The sequence below is a fragment of the Geospiza fortis genome, unplaced genomic scaffold (assembly GCF_000277835.1).
Source record: "Geospiza fortis unplaced genomic scaffold, GeoFor_1.0 scaffold41, whole genome shotgun sequence".
Taxonomy (NCBI): Eukaryota; Metazoa; Chordata; class Aves; order Passeriformes; family Thraupidae; genus Geospiza; species Geospiza fortis.
In genome coordinates, this window is record NW_005054299.1 from 3,231,480 (window position 1) to 3,257,682 (window position 26,203).

General features: G+C 39.3%; 1 protein-coding gene across 1 annotated transcript in view; it reads left to right on the top strand.

The window, feature by feature from the left end:
• PTPN14 (protein tyrosine phosphatase non-receptor type 14) overlaps positions 1–26,203 on the top strand; it is a 107,656-nt gene that overhangs the window by 15,651 nt on the left and 65,802 nt on the right. The window contains 1 exon segment of the mRNA XM_005416158.2: positions 23,381–23,706. Coding sequence (XP_005416215.2) covers positions 23,533–23,706 — 174 coding nt within the window. The 5' untranslated portion in view covers positions 23,381–23,532.

Consider the following 26,203-nt stretch of genomic DNA (forward strand, 5'->3'; position numbering starts at 1 on the left):
AAGACCTCCTGAAATGTATATAGCTGTTAAAGACTTGGACCAAATGTGGCTTGTTGAATTTGTAGTGTCGTGGTGGGGAAACCCATCTGGAGGAAGAGGATTTCCTTAATCATAGTGATACAGTCACTTTCTCTGCACAGCTTTTTTGTTTTGCGCTTCAAAAAGGATAATTTCACTTCTAGATTGGATTAAACAAAGGACTTCTCCAAAGCATTGAGGAGTGTTGGTTTCTCTGGTTGGGCTTATTAAGAAACTTTAAGCACCTCATTTTCTTATACTTCTTTGTTGTTTTATCTGTAATAAAAGGTTAATAGTAATGATGATGATAATATCTGGTTTCTATTCTCCCTGTCCCCTGCATTCTGTGAAGTATTTTTTCTGTATACTCCAAGGTATTTCTCAAGTTACATTTGTTAACTTTTCCCTTGAAGTGTCACCCCACAAAAGGTGAAAATAAGTGCTTCCCTTTTTCCGTTTATAAATTGGTTTAGTAGCTGCAAAATGTGATTCCTGGTAACTGCACATAGTAGATGAAGATTCTGTGCAAGTAAAAAAGGATTAAATTGTAGAGACTGAGATGTGTACTGGCACTTCTTTTCTCACTTATTAAACTGCTAAAAATGCAGCTTTTTTTTGTAAAAGGAGAATTTTTATATTAAATTTCCTGGATTTTGCAGAAACAGACTGCTTCTGGTGCATTCAATGCCAGTAGTTTTTATACAATTTGCAGAAAAATTGGTGTTATATTGCAAGAGGTTGAGGATGCCCTTATAATTACTTCATAAAATTTTTTGGTACAAAAAGCCTGGCTTTAGTCTGCAGTGCTTTGTTGTCAATGAACCTCTCCACAAGTTCATGTACATGTACTTTTTCCTATTGAAGGATCAAATAACTGTTTTATTTATTTGGTTATGTGATGAATTGCATTAAGTTATTGCCTTTGTAAAGTAGCCAGTGGAAATGGCCTCAAGTTGGACCAGGGGAAGTTCAGGTTGAATATCAAGAAAAAATTCTTCAGTGAAAGGTTGGGTAAGCATTGGGATGGGCAGGCCAGGGTGGTGGTGGAGTGACCAACCCTAGAAGTGGGAAACATCTTGACATGGCACTTAGTTGGCATGGCAGTGTTCAGTCAGAGATTGTATTTGATAATTTTAGAGGTCTTTTCCAACCTTAATGATTCTGTGGTTCTCAGAGGTCTGTTGGGCACATGAGGCAGTGCACAAGCGGCTATAGGAATCAGAATCTTCTCTTCTAATGGGAATTGCTCTTCTTGCCTCCTTGTGTTGCTGACAAGTATTTTCAGTACATTGGTTTTTTTCATGCAAGCTCTGACATTTTGCTAGCTGTAGAATCAGGCTCTCTGTCCAAGACAACCCTGAAGGCTATTTGTTGCAGTTTTAGGATCAGCACTCAGAGGTTTCTGAGGAAATCTATCACCTGGTGCTACCAGCCCAGCAGCTGCAGGAGACTTCAAAGCTCTAGCCTGACACACTGGAGAAATAGTTTTGATTTACAGAAACTCTCCTGCAAGTGCTTATCAGAGAATTTAGGTGTTGTGAACTTCCTTAGATAGACTATCTCCAGTAGTGATGGCTTGCTTTGAAAAGCCTGTTTGCTTGGCCCTCTGGAACAATAGTGGCAGCTATCTTGAAAGGAGGAGTTGGACAATTCTGAGATACCATCTGGACTTGGGGATCAAAACAATCCTCTTTTAGAGTAACACTGAAAGGAATTCCAAAATTTGAAGGCTGCCACATCTTGCTAACCAGATGCTCTGAGTGCTGAATACATTGACGCCTGCCAGTAAGGGAAGAACAGTGAGGTGTATGACTTGGTACTGTTTCAAAATATGCTAAATTAAAATGCAAGGTCTACTTCAAATAGGTAGCACCATTGAATTTATATTTCTTTAAAGAAATAAAAGAATGATGGTGCCTGCATTGTAGTGGCTGAAGAATTGAGAAATAGAGCACTATCAGAAAAAAACAATTTTCAGAGAATCTTGAAAATTTCATTCCCGTGATTACTTTCTTTATAGACACACTTGCAGCTTCTCTCATGGTTGTTACAAGATTCAGAGTGGTTATGGCATTGCATATTTCTCCTAATGATATTAATCCTAACCATGATAACTAATTGTATTAATCCTCTGATGCAAGTTCCCACTACTGTGATCATTTGTGCACAGTGCTTTGGAGGCAGGGAAGAAAAAAATGTCAGCAGCTAGATATTACTTGGGGAACATGCAAGTTAAACACCTGACATCTGGTGAGTCACCTTCCAAGTGTGTGTGATTGAATGATGGCTAACTGATTGCCACAGTGAACTAAGACCAAATGTGTCTGAAATGTGGAACACTTTATTTTTGAAGGTAGTAAGAAGTGTGCTGTAAACACCCATGGTTTACAGACCTTACTACAATATAACTGTCTGCAACCCACTCCCCAGCTGTCCTCAGGAGCAGGTTTGTGCATTGTTTGTTGTTGCCAAGCAAGTATTTCTAAGGTTTTTAATGCCCTTTGTAGATGTTGTTAATTGTTTTTTAAGGCTCGAGGGGAATTGCTACACCTGATTGTTTTCTGGTTGATTCTTTTTTAATGAAGTGACCTGTCCATTTAGAAGTTTCTGTGCTATCTTGAGGTAAAACTGTGTCTGGGGGCAAAATGCTAATGCTGAACCAAATTTTTTTTATGGTCCACATGTTCAGCATGACAAAGAGAGATTCAGTATTCTGGTGCAGACAGTGAGCAGGTACAAAACATGGTGAGACATGTTCTGTAAAATACAAGTGTTAGGAGCACACAGGGTAAGGACTGAAGAAGCTTTGACCATCTGATGCAATAGCTAAAGGCACAAGTTGTTGTTCATCATGAAGATTCATTTAGCTCTGTTGGGTTCTCATGGAGAACAGAATATCATCTAGTAAGCCTCAAATAAATTGTAAATAATGAATCATTTCAAAATGTTATTATGGTTGTGATGCTGCAGGATGCAGGTTGGGCCTGAGCACTGAAAAACAGGCTTGCTGGAGAGGCAGGGTCCCCTTCTGCAGCTGTGTGGTCACTGGCCATTAGCTGTACAAGCAGGTGGTTATTCAAGTGCTTAAATATAGATTGAGGAACTTAATAGTAAATAGCTGTTTGAATGATTGGTGTTCCTAGTTCAATACTTAAGCCACAATTTACTGCTGCAAAAGTTGTCTGAGCAAACAGTAATGATACTATGGCTTAAAAAAAAAACGGTGAAAATACAAATAGTGAAATTTTGTGTTGGACTGACTGGCAGTAACTCATTGCTGGAATGCAAAACAGTAGTCCAAAATTAGTTAAATGTTTATAGATGGATTACTGAAATGATGAAGCTGTTTGGAATGTTGGGTTTTGAAACAACTAATCCAGGGCAGTGCCTATGTTTTGATAGTTTTGTAGATGCTTTTGTATCTTTGGAAGGAGTTATGACCATTGTTTCTGGTATTGTACATACTTTGTGCACAAGCTTTTAGTAAATTACCATTGTTAGACTTGCATCTTGTTAAACAAACATAGATTGAAACAGATTCCGTGCTGTAAAAACAACTGCTTGCAAGCCAACTTCTTTGTGCATGTGGGTTATGTATCATTTCCCCTCAGGAATTAACAACATACCTTGAACTTCACTTTTTAAATTGATTGAAAGAGAGAGCCTTGCACAGGGAAGAATAAAACCTCTCGGACTCTAATCTCTTAATCTCCATAAAATTCTTGAATGTTTAGCTTTGATAATATATGAAACAAATCTGGTGGTCTGTAACATTTCTGATGTGCGTTTCTTTTTTTGCAGCAAAGAAAAAAAGAAATCAAAGCAGACATAAAACAGTGTACGACAGATGGGTTAGTGTTGGCGAGAGTTAGCTCTCAAGCATGAAGAAATTCCATACCCCTAACTCTCCCTTCTAATATGCTAGTGGAAAGTAATTTTGGTAGCCTAGTAATTCCTTTGCCAATGTTAGTTTTCTTTCCAGTGGGATCACCATGCACTCTATGGACTTCTTTATTAGGCTTTTTGGGGCTAGAGAAGAGACTATCGAGGAGTAATATCAAGGAGTGGAACTTTTTGGCTCACAACCTTTTCTGCTTGGAGGCTGCTGAAAAATATGTGGAGCCTTCCTCATGCTTGGGATCAGGAGCTGGTTGAAGAAATACAAAATTGGATAACTGAGATGAGAAGGTGCACATAGCAGGCCCAGCTCTAGCACAGCTTTTCCAGCAAAGAAACAGCTTTACAGAATTGCTGTATGCAAGGGAGAGGAAGTTGTTTCAATCTGTTCTCTTATATATTTTTCAAGGGGACATAGTTCTTGGGGTCCTGCAGTATCCAAATTAGAACTTAATTCCCTTCCATCTTCCTCCAAGGGAGCAGGAGAGAACTGAGCCCTGGTTTTGGCACATACTCACAAGTGAGGTGATCTCCAAGCATGTTCTAACTATTCTGCTATAATTAGTTTCTTCTGGTTTTTAAGTCTCTAGGGCTGGAAGAATGTTTTTTTGTTGATGATGATTGGGGTTTTTTCAGTAGGTGCAGTGGTTTCATCTTTCCATTGTATCTCATACAACTAACATGTTGTGGTTGTCTAAATGCAGGCAAAATATACATGTTTTAGAAGTGCTTTTAACTCTTAAAGTAGACATCTGCCCTTTGTATTGAACCACTTGGCCCTTAAGTTTTTTCCACCTTTGGGATCTTACACTAGGATTAAAAAAAAAGAATTGCTTCGGAGGAGGATTGTCTGAAAAGTCTGCTCCAGAAATGCTTGCAGGACCTAATCAGAATAAAAAAGAAAGAAAATACTGCACTACATGATGTGTGGATTAGATTGGCAGGAAACTGGACCATAGTTAACTTCACCCATGTGTACTGAAAACACACCGAACCCCACACCCACGTTGTTGGTCTTAGTCTTTAAAGTTTTGTTGGCAAAGCTCTTCCTTTTATGAGTGGGAAAACAAGTCATACCCACAGCAGACGCAGTTATGCTGGCAAAAAGCTCAGTGTAGTCTCTGCCAGTTGAATGAAATCCTCTGACGTTTGTATTTTATTCCATTTGAGGAAGAGCCTTGGCTACTTCTTCCCTGCCCCCTCATCCTTTTTTTTTCCAGCCCAGCAGAAGATGCTTCTCCACTAGTGGAAATTGCACTGCCTGGTGCAGTCCCTTTTAAGTGTTGGTAAGCCATTAGAAGCAGCTACTGTCCTCTTGGATCTTAAATTGTTTCAGTAGGTAAAGAGAAAAATACTATCAGAGAAGACAGAGAGATATCACATGGAGGCAGAAATTGCATGAGAAAAGTACTGTCAGGAGTGCCAAACCCTCTGATGAGGTTCCTTGGGACTTGTGAACCTTAGTGCACCATCTTCACTTTCTCAGTGGCTTGGTTTTGCCTGGAGGCAGCAGTAAATCATCAATATCCTGGTGTGACAGGAAAAGATCTTGGGGATCTAGGTCTCCCAAGGCTGTCAGCTGACTGATGCAAGCTATCACCAAATGGAAACTGCAGTTTTGGAATGATTTTTTAATTGTTTGTTTGTTTTCTTTTTCTGAGAAGGAAAAGTTGCATGGCCTTTTTGCACACCACCAGCTGCTCATGGCAGATAAGAAATTGCAACAGCCAAAGCTTTAGATTTATTGCTGTGGCCAATTTCCTGTTATTTTTAATAGGATACGGCCCCTCCACTTCTAAACTCATGAGCTGTATCAAAGGGCCTGTATCGTGTTTCAAACCACCCTGTCAGGTCCTGAGCACACCAACAGGCTTCTGGCTTCCCATGCAGTGTCATATCTGCTTGAGGTATTTTTTGTCTGTGTGTGCATCCACGGACAAGTTTCAACTCCCCATTATGGGGATTTTTAGGAACATTTGTTTGGTTTGTTTTCAAGTCATATTGTTTGAAAGGAAGAATTTTTGTTGAGGTTTGCCAGCACAGGGAGTGGGAAGCAAGGAGTACCTGGTTGTCAGGGCAGCCCTGGCTCAGCATGGGTCACTGCTTGGGTCGGAAATTAGGGAATTCCTGGCTGGCTGCTGGGAGAGAGATTCAGCCTCTTCGCAGTGCCTGAGTGGCTGGAGCAGGGGGAGGAAGTCTGGCTGGTAAACTTTTAGCAGATAAAATTTGGGGTAAAAAAAAGGTTTTAAAAGAGGGAAATATGTTGTGTATCACTGTTTACTCGTGATTAATTTTATTTGGATTATTTTGGCTATTTCAATTCAAAAACATTTTGAACATTGTAAGTAGTCTAAATATCCCAGTGTTCTCATGTGTGATAAAAATAAGGAAACAGAAAATTGAGTCAGGCACTAACAAAGAACCGCAGAGGGAGTTAAAGGAGGGACATCAGTTGGTCTGTATTTTAAAAGAACTTAGCAGGACTTTGAGAAGGGGATGCTAGTGCCCTGCATGGGATCCAGAATAACTAGCTGGATTTATGCGGTGGTAATTTGGCAAGCTAAATTTGTAACTGTAATTGTTCAGTGGCTATTTCTAGATATTATAGTAAATTTCAAAACTGCCCTTTAAAAAATGCGCTGTTACTTTTTTTTTCTGGCCTTTTGTTTTTTTGTTGGCCTTGGATGGTTACTTTGTCCTTAGACCATCTACGTAAAGTTTAGTATTAATGAACAATGAGGCTAATTTTAGTTATGTGTATTTTAATGTTTGTTTTCTTAACCAAGATAATTGAATTGCAAATTGGATTAAACAGGAGGTGCATTTCTGGACAATATTTTATTGAATTTAATGTCAGGGAGATGTATTTTTTAGGATTTAGCATTAGCAATGTCTCAGTTTGAACAATGAATTTATTTATTTTTGTCTTTAGGAAGTCACAAGCCCTGTCATACTTTTGACATCATGATAATTCAGTTATTTTTTCTTTCTCTGTCCTTCTGGATAATATTCTTTTGCCTTTTGTAAATGATATAGTTAACAAACAAAATCAAGCATTTAGGATCATCCCAAGATTGCAAATTTGATTTCTGATTGGTACAATCATGTGGGGACTTTCTATGAGGAAGAGCTGGGGAAAGAAAACAAATGTAATTTTTAAGCTCAGCTGACCTGGAAAGTTTAAGTAGGATTCAGTGTGCCTTAAGTACTGATAAACTTCTGTCCACTAATTCTGGACAGAAGAATTAGAAATGCAAGGCAGGCTTCAGTTCTGAAAGTGAGATAGCAATACTTGTTTTCACGAATCTTAATTAACAGTATATTTAAAGAATGAAAGTGTTTTATAAATTGCATAACACAACCTGAAGGTATATCTGCATTACAGTGCTTGTTCATAATTGAAACTAGCTAGCTAGCTCAGTTGCTAATTAGACAGCTTGTAATTCTGAGGAATAAATTTTTCTGGTACTGGAAACTAGTGAGTTTTACCTTGGAGACTGCTGCTAACTTTAGCAGCTACCTAAGGTAAGCACAGGGACTCTGCCATATCTTGGTTTTAGCAGGAATTTTCCAGCACTGGCACTCCATTTCTAAAGAGAGTCTGGACTTTTGTTCCAGAACTCATAACATCCATGGGGTTTATCCATTTTCTCTTTTTAGATGCTTGTCTTTGTTGTTTGCCTCTTCATTAGAGCACGCTGGTTCTGTATGAACATAAATATTTTTCTTTGTATTTCTTTACATTTCACATACTGACTTTTACTGTTTTGTAGTAGCAAGAACTATATAGTATGTGATGAATATGTGCTTGCATGTAATAGAACTATCTATATCTCCATCTCTATCTACTTCAGACTATAGGAAGAAAATTTGCCCAGTTGAGTTTCTGAAGAGTTCTGACCAAATTCTGTAAGCCAAAACCAGAGTGACTTTGGAAAATGAAGTTTATAAATGACAAGCAGACATTACAGTTGCTTTTATGGAGCCATCATAATGCCAATCTCTGTGCTTGCTAACATGACACAGGGCTTGACAAAGGCTGCAAGGGCCCTAAAGGTATCAACCTTCCCAAAGCTTTTCCCCTGGAGAAAAATTAGTGTATCAAGATGTCAGTAAGATGTGATGGCTTTAACTGTAACCTGTCCATATCAGATGCAGAGCCCACAAAAGCTTTGTTTTCCTCATGGACAGTTGCCCAGCCCAGTCCTTACTATGTTTTGTGCGCGTCACTTATTGTCACAGCTCTTTTCCATAAGACTTGTAATAATTATTTCCTTCTTACCATTTTTCCAACCTGCTGCTGGAGCAAGAGAATTGTTTGTCTTTCTAAAATTAGATATCCATGGATACATATAATATTTTTCTCTGTTTAAACTTGGCAAATTTGCACATGGAAAAGAAAAGTGTGTTCCACTACAGGAAGTCTGCATGTTGTGTTCTTCATTTACAGGAGAATAAAACGTCATATGGGGCATTTCACTCTTAGATCTGTAGAAGGAGAACAATTCTTATAAAAGGACGTTTATCCTGATGTCTATAGCCAGACTCTTCCTCTTGTTTCATTGTGTGGTATTCAGGGTACCACCCTGTGAAGGGAAGCTAATTATATATGGGATATAGTTAAGGCACATAATTTTTATACCACTTGAGAGCTTTTATGTTATTACTATCTTCTTTCTCCAGCTGAAAGAAGGTGTTGAAACCTCCTCAGCTGTGTGGACCATTCAATTTAGGTGTTCTTGCTTCAACCTCTCCCTCCTTTTCTCAGGATCACAGATAAACTTCTCTGGTTTGTAATTTCCCAATATTCCACAGGTAGCTGTATTAGTGGAAGAAAATTATGTAGTACATTATTACTTTTCTTGTCTATGAGAGTAGTTAATTTTGTTTTCTAGAACCTCTTAAGATGCACAAAGACTGTTGCAAGGAAAAGCAGGGTGAGAAATTGGGAAGCTATTTGATGTCTAGGGTTGCAGGCAGGCTTGATTCCAGAATGGGATAATTCATCTTTCTGACTTTTGAAACTGCTGTAATATTTGTGTACAGATGAGGAAAATGTATAATTCTCACATCTATGAGGTACAAGATGATAGCAATATGCAAATGTGAACTTTTTTCATGGAATGGTGTAATTGCTCTCATCTGCTGTCTTGAGTAATAACACACATAAAAGGATGAGCCTGACTCTAGCGAATGAGTGGTGAGTAGTTATGTTGGACCTCCCTACTGAAGGAGCTAAACATAAATTAGGATTGAGGTGGTTTCTAGATTTCTTTTTGATCAGTAATATGAGACTCAGATTTTTGTGCATTCTTTGTTTAGAACACAAGTTAGAAGAGTTAGAGTTGCTTTTTACTGGCTCTCTGCAAAAAAATTAAAAAATTGTGAACTTTGATTACAGTGGGGAAAAGTGCAATTGGAATAGGCAAAGGAGTTTAGAAGTTTCCTGAATTATGTATGTTACATGAAATTCATGCCACTCACTGTTTTACTTCTTCAGAACACTTTTAAAACTTATAAAAATTGGCCAACAGCTGGAAAGTTTTTTTCCTTTTCTATCTGCACTGAAAAAATGTTTTCTCCATGTTCTTTGCTTATCTTTGCCAGTCTTTTTTCTTTTTCTCCCTCTTCTCTCTCCACTTTATGCCAAAGTGATGTTTTTCCCCCCTCTGCAAATTAAATTCCCACTCTAACTTAAAACTAACAAAATAAATAGTGTCTGTTATTTTCCTAGTGTCAGACTGAGTACTTTCATAAGTCATAGTAGTGAAGGGGTGCTATTTGACTCTTGCTTATATAGCCCAGTGACCTGAAGAAGGTTCCAGCAATATCAACTTGGTCTTTTGGCTCTACTAGTTTATTTTTTGAATTTCCATTGTGAAAACATGGTAGCAGATTTGGTGCTGTCCTTGTCACTGTCAGAAGACATATATCTGCCAGTACATACATCCTACTGCCAATTAAAATGTTTGGTTTACTGGAGAGTTTAGAGATAGAAACAAAGGGTTTTGAAATTTGTCCATCATGAGTAGCAGGTTAGCTTTTCTTCAAAACTCCACTTCCTTTTGCTTACTCTTTCTTGATATAATCATAATGCTTCTACTTGGATATTTTGCAGTATTCATTTTCTAATTGAATTCTAGGTTTTGTGATTCTAATAGCTTCATATTATTTTTGGCATGAACTGTAATATTAAGGGTCAGCTATTTTTTACTTTGACAAGTTTATATATCAAAGCTTAGGAAAAAGACTGAAAAAATCTAGCAGCTTCCTTTGGGGTATGTAATCACTGGTTGCCAATGAAAACTGATGTGATGAAATCCCATAAGGATATGATCATATTCCATCAAATCTTGGCTTGTGACCAAAGAGAAACATGAAGGTGTATGAGTATTAATTAAATACAGTTAATGCTTCTTGTTTCCAGAAACTTTATAAAAATAGCCAGGTAAAATAACAATAAATTCATTTTTCTTAGGAGGATATCCGGAATTTGACATGCCAGTATATGACTTTGGATTCTGGCCCTACTGAAAAATGAAGGTTGTTTTGAAGACAGCACTTCAGAAGGATTCTCCTATTTATGCTATGTGAATGCCTGTGTTATATTTAGGCCCTGAAAATGCTTCTGGACTGAGTGTCCTGTATTCTGGAGTGGGGGAGTGGCTGGGGAAGATATGAGCTGTTCTGTCTTTCAGAAGGATTTTTAAAACTCTCTTCCAGTGATCCTGTTCCCTCTTAGAGAGTCATGGCTGAACTGTGCTGCCTCCAGTCACCCTCCCACAAGAGCAGGTTGTAAACCCTCCTTATGCTGAAGTGCAGGGCCGTGGTTTGTACTGCAACCACAGCTTTTATTTAGCTGAAAGGGAACACTTAATTTCTGTCACAATTGGGCTGGATACCTTCCAAACCAAAGCAAGGCAACATCACCTCTTCATGATGTCTATCTACTGTGTGACGGGCTTGATTTCATCTTTTTTTACCTTCTTGAATAGATCCAGTATGAAGTTGGAAATGGAGAATTAAAGGTCTTGAGTCATTATAGTCTATCACTATAAAGAGGAAAGAGCAGAGCTGGTGCTATCTCAGAATCACACTTCACAGTGATAGACAATAAATTGCAGGAATTTTTCATTCCTTACTCTGCATGATCTTTGTAATGGCTTTATCTGTCACTTCATCCCTGGCATCCATTCTGTAAATAATTACCCTGTGACCCTTTGGTCCTTAGTAACTCTTTCAAAAGTACAGCTAACCATTTTAAAAAGAGGCAGGCCAGTTAATTCTTGGCAAGTTTGTCCCATAACTTTGCATCTGCAAATGGGAACGCTGAACTTTAGCAGCAATAAATAGCTTGGGTGGAATTGCAGAGCTGTGGCCGCTTGGTGGGGAGCATTTCCCTTTCCCTGCCCACTGAAACTGGTGTCTTGTGTGCAGTAGATGTTGCTGTGAGACAGCATCACACATGGTTTGGTCTGCTCCATTTTTTTCATCACAAACAGCAACTTGTTCTTCCGTGATTATAGGAATTTGTGTTAGCACGGGCTTGTCTTTGTGGTAAATTGTTGAACGAAATGCACGCTGGTGTCACGTCTTTGCTGTTTCATTTCTGTTCAGCCTGTTGCCACTCTGCACTGGTTTTAGAAAGGCTGAAGCTGGAGACTTGGCTGTGTTGATACAGGGTGTTTGATTTTCCAGGAGTGGTGGTCACACTTAACAGCACTTCAGGAGGCTTGAGTGTCTTCACTACTGCCAAGGATAGATTTTACTTACTTTTGGTAAAGGCAATCACTACATCCACATATCCATTGCCTACTGCACAACAAAACTAGGAATGAAGAAATTTAATTTCCTTTTTCTTCAAAGTGGATGGGAATGTAAAGTTTCTTGCCGTCCCTCTTGGAGTCTGTGGGCTTGCTGTGCTAATCATTTAGCTCCTTTAAGACATGAGTGCAGTCTGTAGTCCATGTCCACATTAAGCCACAGAGGAATGTGAATATCAGGCTTCAAGTCAGAGAAATGAAATGATTCCAACTTGCTAACCAGAGACAGAATTACAGGGAGGGCTGTGCCATATGAGCTTTCTCTACTTTTTATTTTTGTTCCTTGTTTCTTCTCTTGCTTCTCTCTGTGTTGCAGTTAAACTGTGTGTAAGTCTTAGGGATACCTCATCCCCTTAGGTTTCTGCAGGTCCAGTTTTGTGATAACGACTAAGAAAACCTCATGCATACAGAGAGGCTGTTTAATTATTATTTCTTTTACTCCACCTTCTTCTCTTTTGGTGTTTAGGTTTTGTGCTTAGAAGAAAATAAGCGTACATAACCTATATATAGTATTTTTCTTTGCCTGCAGAACTTCAATGGCCACTGCAGTGGATCCAGTGGATCAAAGGCCTATTTGTGCCACTTTGATATAAACATACAATAAACACACCTACCTGTGGTTGTATAGAAGGTGTTTTGATTTTGTGCAAGTTGTGCTTAGATCCAGGCTGTTTTAATAAATTGTGGAATCTAAATTTAGAGTAACCTTGCTGCTTATCATTTGAGAACTAGAAATCAGACTAACTCTTGTCTGTTTCGAAGCTGAGTTGCTTGTAAAGAACAGCAAAACAAGAAAATGTTCATGTTCTGTTTTGATGGTTTTTTGTCTCTCTCCATTTTAATATATGAAGTCTTTATTTTAATATACAAAGTCTACTACAGGAACTACAGAGGGGCACAAACTTGCAAGTAAATTTTGACATTTATTGCTCCAATCGTGTGCTAAAATGTTAACATAAAAATGGATTAATATGAGCAAGAAATAAGGATGGTTTATTTTAAAGAAGAATTTCTTTTCAGCTCATGACAAAGTCAAATTTTCTGCAAAGCAATTTTTTACTCTGAAGCATTACAACACAACTACTTTCTCTAACGGGAGATAAAAAGAATCAGGTTATAATCTCATTAAAAGCTGATAACCTCAGATATGATTCCAAATAAAGCTATCACCATATGTTAAAGTGTGAATATTTTGTGCAGACTTATGGTGAAAGGTTGTAAAGTGGTTATCAAAGTACTGTTTGGAAAGGTGAACAAAGAATGGCATGCCACAGTTTCTAGAATTTATTACAGTGGGTTTATGTATAAAGCTACAGCATGTATTTTGCACTCCAGAGCTATTAGTTTTACTAGCCTTCACTGCAAAGCTGTTCTCTTGAATAGAATTAATGACAAATAATATGTTAGAGGAAATAAGCAGCCAGTCTCAACCAATCTATTATAGCACTGCTGCAACTAAAAAAGGATAATTTCACTTTTGAATAATGAAAGAATATGGGGTTCAGTTGGTGCAATTTGTTCTTCTATCAATGTAGCTAGCAACATCTTTTGGAATACTGTGGAAGTAAACTCCTGATTTTTCTCTCAAGCTCATTTGAAACCTTTTGAAAACATACTGCTGAAGGATTAATGTTGATGGCTGAAGTGGTGTTTGAAGTAGAAGTTAAAAGTTTAAGATATCTGTTTGAAAGTATTAGAAAATAAAAAGACATTTGTTGTTCATAATATCTCAGTTACTATGTGCTATCCAGCACTGTGATTCCCAGGTAATTGTTTTCAAATTTTGTTTATCAATATGATCTGCCACAGAGATGAAGGAAGAATGCAGGGGGCTGCTCACAGAGAGGGGTTCTTTTGTAGCCTTGTAATTCTGAGACACCGGTCAAAGAAGTCAGTCACTTCAAAGGAGGTCCCCCCCTAGCCTCCCCCTTTTTAGCCATAAATCTTACTTCTAAGTATTTTGACTGTTTCAGTCTAGTGTTTAAGCCCACACAGTGGGCACTGGAAAATAATCCTTTAATACAGAAAGAAAAGTGCCATTAACTCATTTCCGGCAGCTATTCTGTATTTCAGATGAGGTGTTTTGCTGTTGAAACAAATGCAGTTATTCACTGTGGCTGTGTGATTTACATCAAGGCCTATATTCAGTAACGATAACAGATTTGCTTTCTTCATGCGTGTGCCCACAATATAATCCTCCTTTGATGCAACTTGAAGGAATTTTTTCAGCATTTTGTAGCATTGATGTTTTAATGCATTAAGTAGTGGAGAGGCTTTTTTCCATGCAAGTTCAAAAGTTCATGTTATGATCTTGTGTGAAGTATCTACTTGTGTAACTCAATGTGCCTGGTTGTGGTTTGGGATTGACAGTGTGCATGCTTTTTTAACTTTATTTGTCTTCTCTTTCTCCCTCTCTTCTCTTTTTTCTTCACCCTATCATGCTTGGCTCTCATTGCTTACCTGTAGCCACTTTTCCTCTATTGCATTAGCTCTGTTCATTGCCTAATATGTGAATGGGGTTAATTGAGCCTCTCCAGGAGAGTAGACCATTGTTCTAAACTTCAAGAAACTGAACAAAGTTTTATTTTTACTGCAAGTCCTCAGGCATGGATCTTGCTTCACTTGGTGCCAGTCTTCCTACTGACATCAATGGGAGCAGCACTGGATGTTGTTCCTGTAAGGAGAAGGTCAGGTTTGGAAGTTTAGAGTGGCCACCACATTGTTAACATTTGAGATGTTGCAAATTCAGTGCTTCTTGTTGATCTTTCCCCTCTCCCTCAATTGTACATATTAAGAAAACATTTTCTTTGCTGGTGGGCCAAGGAATCCATGTATGTTGCAACCTCCTTATGTGAAACAAATACCTTTGTGACTTTTGCAAGAGTTGGAGGTAATGTGATACATTTTGGAAATCCATAGTTTTAACCCCGCTTTTCCCTGTTTCTGTTTATTTGAAAGACATTACTATCTTCTATATATAGGTAGATATATGTTAAAAAAATTAAGAATGGAAGATATGCAAGAATATCACTAAGCAGAAATTGTAAAAATTCACTTGTATACGCCATTTCAAAAACAGAAGAAAGGCAGGAGCAGAAATATCACACCTTAATTAAATGCATGGGACCAGATTTTGCTGCAGTTACATACCTTTTCAGCAGGCTCTCAGCTGGCAGCAGCATCGTGTGAGTCCAGGTAAGCAGCTTCCAGTCTCCATCTGACACCAGAGCCATGTAATGAGCTGCAGGCACATCTTTCATTCTCATGAGCAGTGTGGCTATTTGCCTCCTAATCTCCTAGTGCTCTCTTGTAACTGCTCCATTGCAAAAACCCACTGCAGAAGTGGAACTGCAGCCACCTCTTGAGGATAGATATATTTTCATTAAAGCAGAATAGGTGATGTTTGAATTTTTGTGTCTTTCTTTTTAATAAAGTTTTTATTGCATTATTTAAAATTATACACCAACTGGCACCAGTTTGTGCCAGTGGATGTTTAACTAGTGAGAATGCTCTGGGGTATATAATTTTACCCCCTATCTGATACTTGGATCTGTTGGAGCTATTGATTCTGCTCTAAATGTTATCCTCTGTTTGGAACTTCTTAGTTTTACTCATGTCTTTCTTTGTAACATGAGAGAATAATGAAACATGTTGTAAGAAGTTTTTCTGTGGTTTTTACTAAGCGTATCATTCATTGTTTTTGTAATATTTTTGCATGCCCATCAATCACATTTAGCAGGAAATTTAACCTCTTAAAAATCACTGTAGCTCCAGCAAGTCTGAAGAAGCTGAAAATTTTAGAAAGCCAACTAACTATGAGGAAAAGTAAATGGCACCAATACTATGTTGCTACTGATTGTAGCCAATAGGGGTAAAATAGGGACAAAAGGTAAAGAATCCTGTCAAATATACTCAGACATTTTTAAGTCACTTGATTATAATAGGCTTTAAATAGTTGACCCTTACAATAATGGTTAGGCTTTCCTGATCTTTCATTACTATGAAGTGTTCAGGGAAAATTTAGGCTGCAGGGCCTCGTGCCTTTTCTGAAGGCTGGCACTTAGAGACCAGATATTGTACAAGGTCTAAAAGAAAGATGTGCCAGAATACCAGGAAGCTGGTCTTGGTCTTGCTTCTCCTCTTCTGAATGGCTTGTCCCATGCAGAAAGCATAACACATAGAGATGTTGCAATGTTAACTCCCCTTATAGACATTAATTACAGAATGCTCTATTTTGGAGTGGGGGAACAAAAAAATTAGTGCAATTTGAATCAACTGGTTATTTCAGATCAAGAAATGTTGATTCCAACATAGCTTTGCAATACAGGCATAATGGGGATGTGTTCTGGGGAGCTCCTCTGCTTGCTGAGACCAGGAGCTTTCCTTGGGCTGTGATTTCACAAACTGCTCTCCAGACCTGACCAACTGCTTCAATTAAGGCAGAATTGCTCTTATTTGTCCTTCTCTGAGCTCTGTGGTTCTCTTCTTCCCTCTGCCAGATGAACTACTCAATCTGGGCTCTGCTGTGAGCTATCTAAACTCAATAACCAAGCTGAAAAGGATCATATTCTCTTACTGAGTTAGAGGGGTGAAGTGGCTAAACCAGGAGGAGGTTCCAGCAGATTTTCAGAGCTGGCACAAAACAAGTTGTAATGTGCTCTGGAATTAAGGGAGGGAGAAGAGATCAGGACCTCTCTCTGTTCCTGGCAGAAGTGAGCTCTTAAATGAGATTCCCTCAGGTACAAAACTGCATCCTTGGGCAGGTGCCATCCAGGCTCTTGGCTGTGTCTAATTTGAGGTCTTGCAATAACATAGCCAAGGTGTGAGAGGGTTGTAAATGGTTAACTGTTGTACCCTGCAGACCTAAACCCTGCCATGACAGGGAGGTGGAGCTGCTGCAGACACCTGGCATGGACAGGCAGCATTTCCTATTTGGAAGGGAAAAGTACTGGAGTCTGGCATTTTGGTTTCGTAGGTTGTTTTTGTTTTATTTTTTAAACTTTAGAACACGACGTTCTACAGCGGGAGTGGTAACTCTGCATTCATTACTGATGTGGATTAAAACTGATCACGATGGCAATGCAAGTGTCATGTAGTTATGTTACTTTGTGCAGATGTTACTCCTCACTAGAGTGCTTAGACTACCTCAAAAAGAGCCCTCCATCAGTAGTTGCCTTAGAAAGACCTGTTGAATTGCTGTGGGTATTCTGGAGTGATAAGTAAGGAAGTAATGGATAAAGTGCTGATTTGCAGTTTGGGAAGTTCACGTCTTGTCTGCAATGGAAAATTTGTTGGACACAGACTTGCTAGGACCTATAGAAATACTTGGTACCTGTGGACCTTGTCACAGGAGAGGACTTAGGTGCTGTCTGACAGATTTGTACCCACAAAACTGCATAGTTCTGTGGATGCACAAAAAGGGTGTGTTTACACTAAAAGTGTGGTACTTTCACATGGGAGACAAGGAGGGAATAACAAGTGGTGGAATAACTAATCTTTATGTGCTTCAGAATTATGGAGTATGTACTCTCTTGGGTACTGCCACAAAGGAGATGAAAGGGTGGAATTCTAACTTTGAATTGAAATTGTTATTTTGACTTTATTCAAACCTCTCTAGACTGAAATTGAGAAACTGGCCCAAGCTGAATACAGTGAAAACACACGACAACTTAGATCAAAAACCATCTGTTACAGCAGAGGTGGATCTGATGGAGAATGTATGTTTTCCTGGAAAGGGAAAGCTGTGATTGGATTGGGAAAGTAGAAATGCTAACTGAGATGGTTTTTTGATCTCTGCTGTCTGATGACTCACAGCAGTGGTAACAGTTGTCTTTCTGAGTCCAATGTCCCAGGGAAGCCTTGGCATCTGTCCGTGCACACAGGTATGGCATCTCTAGATGCTTACAAACTCTAAAAGTTCTGCATAGAATATTAGTTATAAAAATTAAATTCAATTGTAATTTGACTCCTCTTCCAGAATGTAGAGGTGAGAGTGTTAATAATTTTATTACTGCTTGGATTAGGTAAATATTTAAATTCCTGCCTGCAAGAATTTTTAAGGAGATTTAAATGCCTGAGGATGAGGCCTATGTCTCCCCAGGGACTGTATAAACAAGTAGTTGAAGACAGTGGCCTTGTGGCAGAAGACTTATTATTATGTAAGGGTTAAATACCCCTTTCTTCTGTCCAGAGATGAATTAGACTCCTGAGAGGCTTTATGGGACTTCCACCCATAAATGGGTGGGATACAAACACCTTGTTAGGCACAGAAGTGTTCCTTGCTGTTCTCTACCTGCATGAAACTGCCATGAGAGCACTCAAGGGAGAGAGAGCTGTTTCACAGGAGAGAGATCTCCTCCTCTAGACACGACTCAGCTAGATGGAGATGGATTGTGTCAGACCTCATCTCCCATGCACTGTTATTTTTACTCTTCCCTAAAACTGCAGGCCAGCACACCGCTTGCAGCTGCCATGCCGTGCTGCGGTCTCTGCCCAGCCCAGGGTTACATACTTCCCTTAGGTGTGCTGCTGCTCCTGCAGTGCCAGGAATGCTGGAGGGCTGCCAGGGGCTGTTGGTAAATACAGGCTGCAGTTTGAAATAATTGCTTTCTTCCTGGAGTCTCAGAAATTACGTACAAAAGCAAGCGAAGTGAAGGAAAGCGTTCCGCTTTAAGTGCGTTTTGTATCAGATGATATTTATTCTTTTTTTATGTTCCTTTCAATGTGGTACAGTTTGTACCTGTTGTCTGTAATAGAGGAGAGAGTCACGTACTTGGAAATGTCCTGAGAGTTATATTGCCCCTAATTATTTATAAGCTTTTCTTCACTTCTGGCCTTCAAATAAATCTAACTAAGTGAGAGAATGCCCAACGACTGGAGCAGTGCCCTTCACCTCACAAAGCAGCTTCTGCCTGATGGTCTCTTCCTCATGAACCACCAAGCACCTTGGCTTCCCTTGATCCCTTCAGCCTGTCTTTTAAAATTACTAGCAAAAAAAAAAATCTTGCCAGTCCCAGCTGACTTTGGGAGAACTAAGGAAGAATTTTTAGTATTTCTGGCTTATTTTCATTTTAGGTTTGGAAAACCTGTAAAATATTACTTCATTTGCTTTTTGAGTAGTAGTGGTTTGACCTGGTTTCACTGTAATATCTAATTAAAAATAAAAACAACAAGAAAATTACTGGTTTGGAAAAGCACAATTTTTTATCTGTATCAGGTAGTTTAAATTCCTAAGGAGAATTTCTATTCTATACAGAAACTAACAAAGTTTTCTTAAAAAATCAGAAGCAATTCTGTGCTGTATATCACAGTGTGAATCTGACCTAGTTCTTCATGTAGGACTGGCCAGTGAAGAAGAGCAGTTTCTAATGTCACTAATAGCACTAATGGATTAGCCTTTTCCTCCCTAAACCATTATAGCTGTGTCATCTTGAAGATGTTTCTTTGGTCCCCAGCATTGTGCTTGCAAGATATTCTTGGTTGTATGAGTTATGCCTTTTTATCCCCCTACCTTTTGGAATATGAACAGCAGTATTCTATGACTGAATGGTGGGGGAGTGATACCTCTTGAAACCCCTTCTATACTGAGAAGGATTTTTTGCAAGAATGGTCATGGAGTCCTCCTTTCTCCCCTTGCAAGATGCAGTGGTGCTGTGGAGGAATCAAATATTGCTGGAGAGATCCATACCTCTGTGTCTGCTGCCTTTGCAGTGTGCTGGCAAGGCTTCCAGGCAAATAAAGATGTTTCTCTTCAGTCACACATAGAGAAAGAGATAGGTAAGTGTGTCTTGAGCTGAGACTTGTGTGGTTTTCTTTAAGCTGCTTGCTAATGAAGGCTCTTAGGACAAGTTGTGTTGTGCTTGGTATGAGATTGTGAAGGTTTAGTTTTATTCTGTGTCAAATTTGAAATTTGTTTTCATTCTTTATTGTGTTTTCCCAGTTTTGGTCTTCCCCATTCCACAGCCATTGACTTTATCCGTATGGCTTTTTCAAGTAAATAACATAAAAAGTCTGATTCCAATGTATGTAATAGCAAAGGAACTGTCTTGTTGTTCAGCTTTCTCTTGGTCCATTGAAGTAGGGGAATATAAATTTTTACCAAGAATCCACAAAGATATTGTATCTGTCTTCAAACTGATGAAACTGCATTTAGGATACCTTTTTTTCCCTAGCTGCTTTCTGAGAAATGGTTGAAAGACTTTAAGGTTTTGTGTGTGTTTTGTAGGTCTACAGAGTGTGTACTTTAAACATAAAGAATTTCCACTTAGCAGAATGTTTAAATTCCAAAGCTTATGCTCTAACTAAGAACCTTGTTTAATTCAGCATACTTCTTAGAATGAGCTTAATTTGCAAAGAGCAATTGATACACAAAAAAGAAAAAAGTACCCAAAGGAGCTCAGTATAATTTCTCTTCAGAAAAATAAATTCTTAATAGAAAATATCAGTTTAAAAGATGTTGTGTCTCCCTTTCACACCTGAAATACTCTTAATAGAAATCCTTTGTTAACATCAGAACAAGTTCTGGTTATCTGATTAGCTGTTTGTAGGCTTGCATTAGTTTCAGTGGTTTGATTTTGTTTTAAGTGGAAGAGTGAGTTTGAGGAGGGGAGTGTTGTGAATGCCTGCACAGTTGGGATGACTTTGTTAGGAACATTGCTTCTCCCAGGCAACCTTTAAATGGGGAAAAGAGATCCAGTAATGGAATAATCCTTTATTTGGAAGACCAAAACATTTCTCTCTCTCAATGGCTTTTTTTTCAGTCATCTACAGAATAACCGTGAATAAAAATGAATGCTCCTGATGCTTTTAAGATGATGCAAACACTGAAGAACCTAGTTTACTTTTAGGTGCCTGTAAATGATTCGTCTTTGAGATCATACTTAGTAACCTTAACAGAAAACCCAGTGAGAAATTGGTCAGACATCCAGAATATGTGTAAACAGAAAACTCAGACACCTGCATTGATTTGAGAATTAACAGCTTCTACAAGCTGGGGCAATCTGAGTTGTTTTTAAGCATTTCCAGCCTTGCCACCCCATTTAATTCTTTAACTGGAAACTAGTTTAAGTGTGACCTTTTATGTGAGTGAGATGTCATTGGGAATTCATATATATATTTAAGTTAAATGAGAAAGTAACCCAGTCTGTATTACACAGAGTGCATTCATTAACCCATTTGTACATCTGCACCTTGAGAAAATGGTGCCAGCTGATTGCCCTCAGCAGAATTAAGGGAAAACTCCTGTTCCTTTACTGCTTTTGAGAAGCAGGGGAAATACTGGCCTTGTTTTCCTGAGTGTATGATACAACTTAGAACAGCTAATGTCCAATCCTTGTTGGCGTTTCTGGTACACAGCAGCTGATGGGTTTGTTCCAGAATAGGGTGTTTGCACACACCCCTTCTGGGGTGGCTTGTCCAGCTGTAGATGTACCTGGACAGCAAGGCCAGACACTTGGGGTTTTTTAATTAACACTGATTTCATCCTTAGGCTACTGCTAACTGTACAATTATTATACAGGGAATGGCTCGTGCTCTGCAAGGAAATGTGTGCAACTAACAGTAATGAAAGAGAAAAGTATTTTTTGAAATTGAATTAACTAGCTAAAACTCTCCTTGTGTCCAGCTTAAATTATCTGTGAAGCCAGAGACTGAACAGAAATGCTGTCCTTGATCAGATGTAGTCCTCCCCGCCCCTTCCTCTCTGTAATTTCCTTTCATTCTTCCCACTTTTCAGATTCAGGCAGTAGTTTCAGATAGGTTGGTCAGCAGGGTAGTTGGTGAGTAGTTGGCCAGGGCTTAAAGCAGTAGCCTGTCCTGCATGGTGATGATGAGGTCTGCAGCCATTGTTCTGAGCAGTGTTGGATGAGCTGGTGAATGTTTTTTTCAACTCCTTTTGTGTGAGTCTTGGGTAACATGTCCCTGCCTCATCAGATTGTTGTGAGGATGTATTTATATGTCTTTGATGGCTTCTGATGTTAGAGCAATGCAAGGTATAACAGCTCTCTTCGTGCAATTGCATGAAAATAATACAGTATGTCTGTACCCATGAAAGCTAAAAATGGGAGATTAAACCACAGCAGCTAATTTGATAGGTTTGTTTGCACTTCAGTCAAATAGCAGTGCTCCCTCTCAGTCTCTAGGCTTTTGTCTGGTGATGCTGGTAGACTACCAGGCTAGTCACACACCTAACCAGTGGTTTTCTGTTTGTGTGGGTTTGTTTTTTTGGGTTTTTTTTGTGGTTTTTTTGTTTGTTTGTTATGTTTGTGTTGCTCTAACTCCCTAATAAATGTCAAGTTATACTGGCTTTGGAAAATACACTTCATGTAAAAATGTGATAGTTATTTTTCTAGTGTAATGATAACCACTGTAGTCCATTGGGCAGCTTTTAATTATCTCTATAGCAACTAAATTGAGTAAAAACTGAAAATAACTGATTCATGCAGTTCTGTGCCAAGGGATACATGTGGGCAATGTACTCTCTGTTTGAAATGTCACACTCAGCTGATGCATTCAAATGATGCATACTCTGCTGGCACTGCCTTCCCTTGCTCTTAAGAAATGAGGAAATGGGATCTAGTTTTTCATTTGCAGTACTATTGGTTAAGAGAAATGGACTCTTAAATGTCACCATTAGTGCTCCTCCACTTTTTGCTCTAGAATATTCAAACAAAACCAGGAAGACCTGGTAGCAAGTAATTTGCTATTTGCTTCATTCCTCTCGGCAGGTGGAAAGTGGCATTTTAGAGCTGGTTATGTCAGTGCAAATGCTTTGTTTTAGTTCAGCTTGAACCTGGTTTTAACTAAACTTTTTTGATTTGTTTCAGTTTAAAAGAAGTGGTTCTTGCAAGTGAGGATCATACATCATAACTGTCATTACTTCTGTATCTCTAGTTCTTCTATCTACTTTGTGTTTTGGCTCAGCAGTTGCATGTGTCCCTGATAAATTTTAGGAGTACTAGCTGGAAACAATATCTAGAATATGTGTTCTCTTCCTCCCACTCGGTGTTGCCCCGGTCTCTGGCAGCCGCGTTCCTGCCGTTACTCATTCCACCTAGGAGGGTTGGGAGCTGGAAGCCAGCAGAATGTGAGGGATTGCCTCGGAGCAGGCTCCTCTGAAATGGCTCGGATGCCTCTTGCTTTTCACATGCATATTTTAGGTTTGATTTTTTTCGGAGGTGCTGAGTGCCTGCATTTCCTGCGGACCCGCAGCCAACCTTTCTTCTTTCAAGATCGCGCCTCTTTTCAAAGCCTCTATTCCTTAGGTTTTTAAACTAGGTTTCAAAGCTGGCCCGAGGGCATGAAAACTCGAAGATTATGTTATAGACCCCTGTGGTGGGGGTAATGGTGGGAGAGTTAGCACCTCTGGATGTGTGCCCTGGAGAGTTGCTGTTTGTACTGAGCCTCTCAAAGAACGGCTTTGCAATTAAATCCGTGCTTTAAATTCAGCGCCAAAACAGTATTTTGGAAGATTTGTTGTGTAAGGTATTCATTTGGGATATGTAGTGAGTGCCTGGCAATCCTGTGTGTGGAGGTGTTTATTTCATGGTTTTAAAATGTGACTCTTAAACTTTTTTTCTTCCCCACTGAACTTCAGGAACTTCTTGTTTCACGCTTCAGTCTCCTTACTTGTGTGTGTTTTGCAGGAATCCCTTGGAGCTTGCCCCAGGAATGGACAGCTCCCTCCGTTTCTGGAGGAGAGTAGCGCCAGCTGAAGAAGCCATCGAGGCGGGTGGACAAGTGTGCTGCTAGCTCTGGGGAGAGCCCGGGGAAGGGGCGATCCCGCCGGCCTTCAGCCATGCCTTTCGGGCTGAAACTGCGGCGGACCCGGCGCTACAACGTGCTGAGCAAGAACTGCTTCGTGACCAGGATCCGTCTGCTGGACAGCAACGTGATCGAGTGCACCCTGTCCGTGGAGAGCACGGGGCAGGAGTGCCTGGAGGCTGTCGCTCAGAGGCTGGAGTTACGCGAGGTAAGGGTAGCTCGGGAAGGGCCATCTGTCACTGGATAATTGGACGCGTTTTTAGCTCAGGCAGTCTGTGCGTTTGAGTCATGTTGTTCTCAGGGCTGGCCAGATATGATCAGCAGCTGGAGCTTGGACAAACACACTCTGATTGCATGAAACGGCGCTCGGGGCTTTGGGCTGTTGCTCATCCATCCTAGCTTTGAGAGCTCTTTGTAACACCAAGTTTCCTTTCTTAGAAAGCCGCGAGTGTTACTTTTGAGCTGGGATGCCAAAGGACAACTTACAGTAACTTTTTTCTGAATGTAGCCCTGGTTTCACGGCACTGATGGCTGAATTATACAAATGGAAAGGAGACTACCGGCTTTTAAACATCTGCCTTTATGTAAATAGTCTTGTTACTATAAAACTGAAGAGGGCAACAGTAACACTAACAGTTGTGTTCTACTAGTGGGGTTTTTCTTCCTTCTGGTTTTGTTTAATATTTCACATCTGAAATCCTAAAAGGCTTCTTTTACATCCCCAATGCTTCTGGAAATGTTGAAGAAACCAGTCTTTATTCAAGACTGAAATCCTTACTTTTCTACTTCTTGCTGTGTTGAAGTGTTTAGTATTTAAGTGTTGAATCCTTTATAGAAATACCTCTCCAATGTGCATGGCACAAGTGAACTGACTGACTTTTCTTACCTTCTGTGGGCTCCCTGTGTGTATCCTACATGCTTCTAGACTTCTGCAAATCATAAGTGGAAAACCATTGCCTGGAAGTTGCTGTGTTATCATCTGATTGTCCTGGATGATACTTTCTGTAAAGCATAGCTGGGGAAATTAAAAATCGTGCAGTGTTTTATGCAGTTTGCCCATGGTAGTGGGGGCAGCTAGAAGGTAGCATACAAATAACTCCAATATCTGAAAATTAAACAAAAATTCTTTTTTTCTCTTTTTTTTTTTTTATAATGATAAAGAATGGGAGAAGAACGGGAGAATTCTCTGTGTGTGTCCAGAATAGGCTGGAAAATGTGCAGGCGGGAACAGGGCAGAGGGAATATTGCATAGTTTTTTTCATACTTGGGTGGTTTGTTTGGTTTTAAATATGAATTTTAGTGGAATCGTTCCCCCTCCCCCCTTTACTTCCAGAGATGAAGATTTATCAATAAATAATTTTTTCCTTTTGTTTTTCTTTCTGTTGGTGATGTCCTCGGGTGTCCTTAGGGAAGAACCAAAGTTTTCTCTTTCCTTCTGATGCAGAAAGCATTGAAATGAATGAAGTGATTCTCCTCATGTTCCTTGTGAGCTTATCTAGTGGGTGCAGCACAAGTCTTGGGCCTCCTGATTCTCTCTGGAGGTCCACCTGCATTTGCAAACAATAGCTCTGTCAGCAGGTCAGTGTTCTTTTCCACAAAGTATTTTGTGATCTCAGAATGTGTTTTGTTCCACTTTGGAACAAAGCCTGAAGTTCCAAAATTTTCCAGAGAAATTAAATTAGAAAGTGGAGTAGCAAAGGAAGCTGTTTAGGTCTGTGTTCAGTTCTATGGGGGTTTTCTATTGCTTTGGGTTTTTTTAATTTTCAAAATTATTTCTGTCATGCAAAAAGAAATATGTCAGCACAAAAAGTTTGTGTTTCAAGATAAAAAAATATTTTAACAACATAGAAGAGAATGCTTTGATGTTGTTGGAACGCATTCCCCTTCTTTCATCACCCTCCCTGCTATTTTTTCTAAACAAGGTTTTGGCAACGTTGAACTGGTTTTGTAAAGTTCAGATTTCAACAGTGCAGCATTTTTTGACAGAAGTGGGTGTTTTGGTTTTTTTTTTAAGGAGAGAATTACCTACCTCTTTCAACTCTGAGAGGGTCTCCCTGTATCTTTTTTTGCTCCTTGGATGAGGAATAATTGGAGCTGGCAAGCTTGGAGGTGCCTGGTGCTGTTCTTTCTTTCAGACCCCAAATTCAATTCTTATTCTGCCCTGTAGTCTTCCTGCCACTGTTTGTAAGGATGATGAGGTAATTTGATGACTGTCCCCTTTCCTCTCTAGGTTTACCATAGTTTTTGAACTCACAGTCCACCCAAATTCTACAGAAGGATCAAAAATATTTTCACAAAGCTCAAATTTCTACAAGATTTGTGCAACTGGATAGCTGAGTAGAGAAGCCTGTTAAGTATACCTGAGGCAAAAATCCTTGCAAGCATTCATATTGCGGAGAGAGTTTTAAAATTCCCTGAATGCAGCAAAAACTGCAGCTGGCATATGCCTTTTCTTAGAAATCCTGATTTGCAAGCTGTGATGTACAAGTAAGGGTAAGCCAACCTTCATTAAGTCCCATGCTAGCAAAACAGTGCTAAAATCCTGTTTGTCTCCTCCTTGCAGTCTCAGGTAATACCTCAGTTTGGTTTTATGTTCAAATAAATCCTAGGTGTACCACAGCTTTTACCTTCAAGTTAGGAATGCATCCATGTCTCACTCAATCCAGTTCTTAGAAATGAACAAAAAACAGTCAAAACCCTTCCTG